The 10,603-nt window shown below is 40.0% G+C and overlaps 1 protein-coding gene across 1 annotated transcript in view; it reads right to left on the reverse strand.

Moving 5' to 3' along the window:
- The window catches only part of rasgrf1 (Ras protein specific guanine nucleotide releasing factor 1), a 30,116-nt gene extending 21,669 nt beyond the window's left edge, over positions 1 to 8,447 (reverse strand). The window contains exons 1-5 of the mRNA XM_041794887.1: positions 7,769 to 8,447; positions 3,917 to 4,023; positions 3,519 to 3,666; positions 1,402 to 1,494; positions 1,065 to 1,318 (exon numbers count right to left, since the gene is read on the reverse strand). Coding sequence (XP_041650821.1) covers positions 1,065 to 1,318; positions 1,402 to 1,494; positions 3,519 to 3,666; positions 3,917 to 4,023; positions 7,769 to 8,044 — 878 coding nt within the window. The 5' untranslated portion in view covers positions 8,045 to 8,447. The remainder of the gene's footprint in view (positions 1 to 1,064; positions 1,319 to 1,401; positions 1,495 to 3,518; positions 3,667 to 3,916; positions 4,024 to 7,768) is intronic.
- Positions 8,448 to 10,603: the final 2,156 nt, after the last annotated feature.

Genomic DNA, 10,603 nt, shown 5'->3' on the forward strand with positions numbered 1-10,603 from the left:
TTAAAAAATTCCTGGATCTGTCCCCATGTGCCCCCCACCACGGGATTTGCCAATTACTCCCTCCCCAGTGGGGTGGACACACGGTGAGGCAAAGCACTGGCTTTGCTACATGTGGACTATGATGGTGGAAGCATTGCCTGCTGGTGCCAACAGATGCACTGACAGTCTCACCCATGATCCCACTTGACTACTGGAAGTCGTGGCAGAGGGTGAATATTCCTCTATTCCTCCCAGCATTGTGAGTATTCTCGCTGCAATTTGCTGTCTTTCTCTCTGTTATGCTCCGACTCATCTCCTCGACCAGGCGTGCTTCTGTCAAACTCGATAAACTCCAAAACTTTGGATAGAAACACACCCAAAAACTGCTAATGGGATTGAAGTTACTCATATTCGCCATCTCCTGGTGTGAAGTGGTAACAGCGCAGACTTCTGCTATTAGCCCTATCTCCCAATAGTACAGAATCTTTTAAAAAAAATCCTGGATCCAGACGGTGATCTGGATCAGTCCCAAAATCTAATTAGTTTTTCCTTATGCCATTTTTGACATTTCCTGAAAAATTCATGAAAATCCGTTCATAACTTTTTGAGTTATGTTGCTAACAAACGAACAAACGAACAAACGAACAAACCCACCCGATCACATAACCTCCTTGGCGGAGGTAAAAAGGGGAAGATGGTAAGGAGGAGTAGGACCATAGGAAGATGTGGTAACAGACAATGAGGTTGAAGTCTGAAAACCTCCAAAGTTTAAATAAAATCTAAAGGTTGAAGATATGAAGGAATGAACCAACTGTAATAATTAGAAAAATTAAACATTTGGATATCATTTAACCTGTTTAAAGTACCAGATATTACCTATGATCTCCTTGGTTTATGTTGTTCTGTCTTGGCCTCATGATTGGATAATAGCTAACAAATATGTATAGCTTGCATCTATGGTGCATTGACTTATCAAAGTTTCCCCCCACAACACTACTCCATGTCACTAATAGTAAAAAAAACTCCACAAGTCATATTATCTAATGCAATACATGGAAGTGCTTTGTGAGAAAAGAGCATCCAACCTGTTGAGGAATATGCTGCTGACGTCATCATGGGTGATGGGTGGTTTCTTGGAGCTGGCTGCCATGCGGAGCGGCCTCAGGAAGTTGTTCACTAATATATGAAGCTGCTGCACATACTCAGCCTCGGAATCCAACATGCTGAACACCACCTGGTTCCTCTTCCTCATGCTCTCTGCATGTGGTGAACGGATGTAATCCTGGATGATTGTCTTCCACTTCCTCCTGCAGATCCAGCCTCGCAGGAAGCTCTGGACCTGGGATGTCAACACACTGAGGTCAGTTTCTACCTGGAGTGCACACTGAAAATACGGCACCGAGCTTATTTTATTGGTTTTACTTTTTTGATTTTCTTGATTTCAGAGTCATCATCAGATGGAGCGGCCGCAGGACTTGCATGAATCTTCTCATTGTCTTTGAGTAGCCCAGCAATCTGCCAGGGAAGCATCCAGAAAAAAGACTAATCATTACCACTTCCACACTTGTCTTCTTCACACTTACTGTACCAGCATGTAAACAAAAAGACTCAGTAAACAAGACAAGACCTGTCAGCACTGAGGCATGAGCCTGACTAAACTGGCTGCTCACTTGGCTGCTATCGCTGCATTAATGTTTATCTACATTGGTTATTTAAACACAGTATGTACCAGACAGACAACAAGGTAAACAGGCAGTGAAAAAAACATAGACTAGAGCTGCCCTGAACTGTTTGAAGCTAAGTGTCTCTATTTACTCCGTAGATGGCCTGAGAGTTAATTGTCACTACATTTCATTGAAGGGATGCAATTTAAAGCTGCGTTCATGCATATTCAGCACATAATTTGATTTCGAGCAACACATTTGCACATTAAAGTGAAATGGCTATTTGATCTGAAGAATACAGCCTAGTTAGAGGCATTGTTTCTCAGAGGACATACAAGGAGAATGGTTTGGGTGAACAAATCTCTCTGTGTGACTGAGCAGTGCATCCTTATCCATTTCATTACTTTAAACACATATAGAACAAACATAACAATAGTTAGCTAAGGTCATCAGTTTCCCATTGGTCCAGAAAATATTTGTTCTGGCAGGCTAAGTTTAGCATGGGATTTTTTTTTCCTTAAATGACTGTGCAATCCAGGAAAAAGTGATGGCAAAGTATTATTGTGCCCGACTAGGGTGTCTTTTTTATAGCAGTTTTGACTACATAATTAATTTCTGGTGATCCTTCATTATTATGTTGCAGACAGGGAGAACAGTACAGCAAAATATTAACCATCACAAAAACTCAGTCTGAAATACTGTGGATTAGAAGCCTGGTGCAGGGCTATCATGTGTGTAAGGTAAGGCTGTAACCAACTGCCTTTGCCTAGCATAAAGGCTGGAAACAACAGGGGAGAGTGGGGTAAGATCCATTTTTTGCTTATGTGGCTTTCCGTGAAAGGAAAAAAGCTGCAGGGCAACCAGACAGAGTGCATGGTACACTGAACACTTCCAATCTTGATTTGGGCTGTCCAGTGGTGTAGCAGTGTTTGTAGAAGTGGGTATCTCTTTAATTTATTGCATTAAAGGTGACGTAATTGACCAAATGACACCTATAAAAACATTTATAAACATTCGTAAAGCCTCTTTCATGTGAGCGACAGGTGTCGTGTCATGATTATGATTGTGTCATGTCAGTCTTGAAATAAGGTGTTACTTAAGTGACAGACATGCTTCTATTTTGAAAGAAAATAAGGAATTCCAAGTTGATTTAAGATTATAACGTCAACTTCACTGTGGGGAAAGGAACTTTTTATGGATTGCAAAAGAATGAGAAAAGTAAACGTGGAATATTTGGTATCACAGGGTTCAGATGACTTTTGACTCTCCCACTAAGCTGACTTACCTAAAATAACACATTTTACCCAGACATCTTTTTAAAAGCTACACTGAGTCATACACTGAGTCTTGAAGAAAGATTCAAGACAGAAAATTATTCACTTTAACTTAAAAAGGTGTCTGACTTGTATTACAAATGTTTCCCGTCTACTGTGAAATCCCTTAGGTTGGCAGGCTTCATTGGGATCATGAGAACAATAAGAGCTGTGAGACATTTATAAAGCTTTATGCCAAGCTGCTCCACAAATAGGGAGAGGAAAAGCAGAACGTTCTGAAATAAACCAGAACATATGAATACAAAACAACTGTGTCCCTCTCTGTGTTTTGTTCTTTGTAAACCTGCTCTTCAAAATATGAGATCCTGACATGCATGGAAAGACTGAGTCCAGCTGATCGCAGGGTTCAGATCTTACTGAAGTGGTGTGATGTTTGTTTCCATTTCAGTCATTGTGGAGATACAGGGGGAGCAAATATCACTGCAAAATTCAGACTCTTGAGGTTTATGTTCAGGGCACATTATCTGGTCATATGTGGTAGTGTATTCATGCATGTTTACATCTCTTCTCCTCAGTGTAAAGGCATCATGGTGAATATTACCTCTGATTTGAGCCTTTCAATCTCTATTTCCCCATCTTCTATCTGTTGTCGAAGTTGCTTAGCAACTGTTTTCTCTGTCTCCACAATCTGAAGTAGATGAAGATACTTTTGCATGAGAGTCTCATGCTCGGTGGCCAAGTTTCTGTAACTGTAACGTAAGCAAACACACATAGACACACATATTTCTGAAGTGTATGTACTGCCATTTATTTTGTTGTATGTTCTGTTATTTTGCAACAAAAACAACTTGTTTTTTCTTGCTGAACAAAGCAGTTTTATATCATTCCTCATATTTAAACACCAGTTATAAAACCATAGGAACATCCTCCCCATCCTTCTAATGACTATTTTTGCTTCTAACAGTCATGTCTTTACATTTCACTGATGTGTGCTTTTACCTGGCATGTGATATTGCAGCCACCCATTCATCGCAGTCCTTTACATCCTCGGTGCGTAACTCCAGTGCCTTTTGGTTTTCATGGGTAAAGCTGACAGTGAAATAGTACTGAAACAAATTAAGGGGGTGGGGTTGGGGGGTTCTAATTAGAAACAACAGGACTGCCATTAACCTGACACAAAAAAGGGCCATTCATTATTGCACACTCTTTAGATAAAACTATCATATTGTGTCTCAACTGAGGATTCTTCTTCTATCTGTGTGTGTGTCTGTGCCTCTCTGCCTGCTGCCGTGGACATCAAGCAGGTGATTTAAAACAACATAGGGCCTGGGGAAGCCATATCGTCCTCGCCCACCACTGCAATTGATGGAGCACACCAAGGGGGCCTCCCCCAGTTCCTGGTATGTCTCTAGTTCCCAGAAGGTAATCCCATAAGACATGGAGACTGCAGCTTTAGGCAATTACATAACTGCCATAGCTGTTTCCTAGCAACTGAACCTCTGTTATTATTATTATTATTATCATTATTATTATGATGATGGATTTTAGTGTCATTTAAATCAATCTAATTAATCCTAATTATAGGATTTGTAATTAATAAATCGTAATTAATCGCACATGTTTAATAATTTGAGAGAGATTGAATGGTAGATTTCATAAAAATAGTAACAAAACAAACAGAAGGGCTTCTGAATGGCATCAAAATTTTTATTAGCTTCTGAAACAGAAGAAGTGGAGACCAGGTACAGATTGTCCACTTACTAGTCAGTCTAATATGGTATCAGTCTGAAGAATGTGGATTTTATCCATAGATTTAAAGAAATTAAAAACACAGAGGTTTTTGTACACATGTTCCAATCAAAGTTATAAAGCTACTTTAGTCAACTGTGTGAAAGCATCAGCATACTTTTATAAATCACATGTTTCACTCCTTGGCAAATCAAATATTTTTGATTTGCCAAGGTATTAAAACATTTGAATTTAAAATCTTAAACTATGTCAATAAAGGTAATGGATTGACTCCATCAGTCATTAAACACACACTGGTGCAACTACTCAGATAAAAAAGTCAAAAGGCTTTTTTTAATAAAATATGATGTGAGTTGGTTTGCTAAGTAAAAAAGTATGCTATAAACCACTAGTCCAAGAATAATAGTACATCAATTATTTAACTTTTAATTGCATTAAAGCAATTTTTCCTTTAATTTTGGATGTTACACCCATGACTTGTTGGATTTTGTCTTATGAGGCCCTCTTTTGCAAGAACTCAATATAGCATTTATTGTTGTTGAAAACAAAGGAAGAACTCTGAAACTCCCTGAAGAGAAATGTTGTCTTTTCTGTTGATTGTCTGGCCATGTTTAGGGAGACCAGGCCCTAATCTTTGGCCTGCAGATGTTCAACAGGCACCTATCAACCTACGACTGATCATTATTCATGGCTCACCGCTCCTCCATCTTCACATTCATTAGGTATTCATCCTACCGTCAAAGAAAATCTATTTCTGGCAGAGAGGCATGCATGTTGTTGTAGTTTTCCCTCATGATCTCTGTGAGAGCGCAGTGAGTGTCTAGGTTGAGGCGATGTTAAGCACACTGTCTGCTTCCTGCTTTATATTTATGGCTGAGTCACCTTAAAAAAATCATCACTGATCTCAGCAGAGATGCCAGATTGATTCAGCATGGGTAAAAAATAACATGCATGTGTATTATTTGCTCTTTAATCTATGAAACACTTGTTTTGGTGTTGGAACAAAACAGTCTTGTTCGTCCCTCTTTGCTGCAGACATGAGCCGGCAGTAAATGACCATTTGGGATTTTTTTGAGTGATTGTAAATTATATCATTAAAGAAATTCCTTATGTAAATGCCTTCCACTGAAAAGTAGCTCCATTGTCTTGCAGCAGTACAGTTAACAGACTTTCCTGAATCATAGCATGAGATCTATACAGTGATAGATTCCCTGGAGAGATGCTGTTTGTGTTGGTAATCACTACACATGCATACACTTTGATTTTTAATGAGTTTTCTTGATCAGCTATGTTAAAACGTGCAGTTTAACCTATTTATTGGCCTGATCTTTTTAGATTTGTAACACGTTTTGTGCCAAATGAAGCACCTCTTGCTTTGATAGCCTCTTATGTTATTGGCTGAAGTGCTGCTGTTTCCTAGTGTGAGCTGACTGTGTTTTCTATAAATGGACTCTGACCCCTCCAAGGTGCTGCAAGAAACAAATTTAGCCCAGAAAGCGCTCGTATTAATAGGAGAGCTGCGACAAACTCCTCTCTGTTACCCCTCCTCTTTTAACTGCATCATTCTTTGGGATGCAAATAAGGGTTGCCATAGAAACCACAGGCTCAAACGCATAATCATTTTCACACTAACTGCATTTGAGGATAAATATAATGTAAGGATTATAGTGGATTAGGAAAACATCGCCACATAAGCATGAATCCAGGTGGAGATGGGAGATAGAGGAGATTTTTACGCTTATTAATGGTGTTTGTTTACAATCAGAGGCAGTTTTTTTTTAGTGCACCATCATATCACTCACATCACTTGTTTTTCATTTGTGCAGATCTCAGTGCTTTCATGCTCGGTAAACACAATTCAGGAATACAAAGAGAAGCAAAAATCTACTCTGTTTGTTTACACCAAGATTGCAGGAACTTATTTTCCATGCTTTTCTCAGCATGCTCTTATTTAAAAAAACAACAACAAAAAAACAGCACAATGCAGAAGAAGTAGCACTGCTGACAGAAAAAGAAAAATAATTGGGATTGTTTAAGGGGGTATTTTTGTTTGTTTGTTTTTGAGCGTTTAAAACAAGAGCGTGAGCACAGCATTAGCAAGTGTGTTGCATTATGCCTTGTCAGCACAAAGGCAGCTGTTCACAGGAAGAGCCTGGACTCACTTTGGATTACAGCCCTACCTACAGAGTCAGGCACTGAGCCTGGAGAGAGGAGAGCTGATGGCATGAAGGCATTACATCCCTCTACTGTTTGTCACAATGATACTCAGCAACATTCCTCCTTCTGGTTGTCACATTTTTTTGATTTAGGGAGCGGTGATTGGAGATATTTTAAAATGCAATATAGATTGTTCAAATATGTAAATACATCACTTAACCAGTATGCCATGGGTCAATTTCAACAAAGGACATGCAGACTAGTTTAAATTAAATTCCCCCTATTAGAATGAATCGTCTTATTCCAATCATTTGAATCAGAGCTGACTGATCACTGGCTCCCTGCTGTTTCTCGACCTTTAGCTGTCATACCATCATTTCTCCACACGATGGAAACCCTGAGGCAACAACTTTTTCATGTTTTAGTGGAAGCAGCAATAGGTATATCACTCTCCGCCCTAAAACGTCAAAAAATATAACGGCCTAAAGTCAAAATTAAAAAAAAATGTGACAAACCAAATTGCAGACTCTTCCCAGTGAGAACTGAACTATTTAAACTCCACGCGCCAATAAAAACTATGTAATCAAAAACAGAGAGAGAAAAAAGGGGATCAACCTCGGGTTTGCTGCAACCTGCATGAAAACCCTGCAGAGCTCATTACCAGGGCTGCTGTAATACCATTAGGTGTTAATATTGTTACCTCATCATTAATGCCATGCATGGATTACATAACTAGCAATACAGCAATCTGAAACCTCGTGCTTTTCTGCGGCGATGGATTTGAGGTCATCATGCATATAAGCGTAACAAAAGGCTTTTTTCTGACCTACGATAGGGTTAAAATGATACATTCAGCCTTGCCCCTTGATATTTGAACATGAAGCCTACAAAACAATAAAGCAGTTGGTGAGAGAGCGCGCGCGTGTGTGCGCGCAATCTTCATACCTGCTTTTCCAAACACTCCTTGGCTGACAGTGAAGGTTTCGGTGAAGGCGCTCTGTCGCATATGCATCCCTCCAACAGGTATAATCCCGCGGGTCGAGAGCTGGATTCGTTCTCAAAATAAAAGAGCATATTCTGTAACAAAGCGAACCACTTTGTGTGCCATTTTGTGTTGTCTGAGCTCTTTTTGCTCAAGCATCCTCGTCTTGTACCATCCTTTTTCGCCAAAAGCCCTAGGTAGGTGACATGACCATCATTAAGTCGTATTCCCTTCTGCATTTTGATGAGGAGACTTCAGCTGCGCAAGGTGGATCGCTTGTTACATCCTTGTTAAAGGCGCTCCAGAGAAAAATCAAATCAAGAAAGACGAGATGTTCAGAATGCGGACCACTGGCTGCAGGCTCGTCCACTCTGCCCGACGCATTCACCGTGTTGGCATTTAGGTAAAAAGAGAGGAACAAAACGAGCAGCACAAGTCCAGCATCCTTAAATCTTTTGTCATACTCCGAGCGCTTTTATGGGCGACATCTTCCGATTGTGCGTAATAAAAAAACAAGAGCGGAAAGGGAAGGTTAAAAGAAAAAAAACAAAGGAGGAAAAAAAACAATCTAAACAACGCAAGATGAGAGGGGAAGGGGTTCGAGGCTTGTCCCTTTCTCACTTGAAATCTCCAGAAACCAGCAGGCTCGGTGCTGAGCTAGGCACTGCTGAGTGAAGTCACATGACGCATGCTTGGGAAAGCAGGACCTTGGACAGAGACGTTTCTACAAGATGCCGCATAAGTTGAGTTTCCACTCAGTCAGGAGCGATAAAAGGTGGTGTAAAAGAAGAAGAGATGGGATGACAGACCTTCAAAATCCACTTTTAAAAGAAGACAAGCAACTAGGCGAACAGATGTTTATTTCTCCATGACAAATTTTCCTTCTGTTCTTTCTCGCACAGTTTTCACTTTGCATTTGGAGTCTATCTTAAAAGAAGAACCCAGGCTTTTGTAAAACTGTTTTCATTGAAAAGCAACCTCTCAAATACAGTTATCTAAAGTTTCGGAGTTACATGCAACATTATTAATATGTTCAATGGCCAACAGAAGTTATCTTTGGTGAGATGTAGCTTCCAGATCAAATGTTTGGTCTTAAAACTTAAACAAAAACTTTACACATTTCTTAGCTAAAAAGCTCATGTGTGTGTGCCTGGGGTTTACTTCCCATCTGTTTCAGAACTGTCTGTCTCTCCCACCATGAGCTCAAATTAATGGGATTTATAATTATTATTTTTTATTTGAAATCCAAAGGCCATTTTCATATGATTGCAGAGTTCACACAGGTGTAACACTGAAAAGTGCTGCATTCTCTCTGAGAGCTCCAGTAAGGCATGACAGTGAAAAGAGTGAAAACAAAACCAGAGCAACTGAACTCAGCCGTTATGTATTTTAGTTAAGGCTTTTGTCATTAATGCATGGTGCCACCGTCATCAATTAAGGTCCATAACTAGTACATTAATCTTTTAAATATCTCATTAATCGTATGCTTTATTAGCTTCATTTTGGCTTTTAATAAAAATGTTGGAATTTGGAAATGCAAGAGAAGTGGGAGATTAATACCACAATTAACTACAGAAAGTGTGAGATTAATTGTGATTTTGAAAATTGTTTGACAGCCCAAATTTTTAAACTTGCACCAAACTTGCAAGTCCATTTGTTTTTATAACATGAAAAAGTGTTTTCACTGAATGATCCATAAAAACAACCAGATTTTTCAACAGAAGAGGAGTCAGATTAAGGTGGTCATGGCCCCCCTGGCTATCATTTTTGTGGGGCCCAACTTATTCGTCATGTTTCACCAAGAAAGGTAACCTTGTGTAAAATCATGCAACGTATATAACATGTCAGCATACTCTCAGGGCAATATGGGCGTTACATAACTAATAAGGAGGGCTTTAGTATAAAAACAATGTTACTGGGAAACATTTTAAATGCAGGTTTTAGTATTCATATTTTGTCTGCTGACATTCTGTCACGGTAAGAGTGATGATTCTATCTGAAAGCAGAACATGGGCACAGAAGAAGACAGTTGCTGAAATTGCTTATGGAGCTAAAAGAGGGTCATTGTCACTTGCCCTGCCCTGACTTGGGGTGCAGGGTTTGCACCCCCTCACCCTTAAACTGCACTGCAAACAGACACCTATGATTGAAAGACCCACATAAGAATCTTCATATATTGCATGCTGCTAGCTGAGGCATGCCATGTATGAAAGTGGCAAGGCAGGTACAAAGCCCACAGAAATCTCATCGCCAGACTAAGGGGAAATTCCTGTGTGGCAAACATAGGCTTAATATTGCTGGTGGTGCTCAAGCTACGACCACCGGTTTGGGCCATGGGCCTGGCACAGGCCCAAACGAAGGCCATCAGCAGGCTGTAGCAGTGCAGGGCAAAGACTGACACGGCAACATGTGAACCTGAACTGACAAAAGGCCAGCTGCTGATTTGGTAGGCTAATTGTGGTCCATTATCTCTAACCAATCGGATGCTAATTAAAAAAAATCGTGTTTCACATGGACAGTATGGCTCAATAGCGTTATTTCCCTCTGAAATAACTTTACATTATGTATTATGTGGCCAGTCCAGGGGCCCTTGTATAGGTGGGACCCCTCAGCAGTGGCCCTGTTAAGCCTATGCGTAAATCAAGGCCAGAGTATAACAGTATGTTTGAAGATAATGTGAACTACAGTATGCATTGTATTCGCATGCACCATTATGGTTCTTCGACTTGCTGTTGTGCATGGCTGCTGCTCTGTTTTTAAGAGTGCAGAATATAGGGAGGAGTGTTGAATGAGCGATG

The sequence above is a fragment of the Cheilinus undulatus genome, linkage group 9, assembly GCF_018320785.1.
Source record: "Cheilinus undulatus linkage group 9, ASM1832078v1, whole genome shotgun sequence".
Lineage (NCBI taxonomy): Eukaryota > Metazoa > Chordata > Actinopteri > Labriformes > Labridae > Cheilinus > Cheilinus undulatus.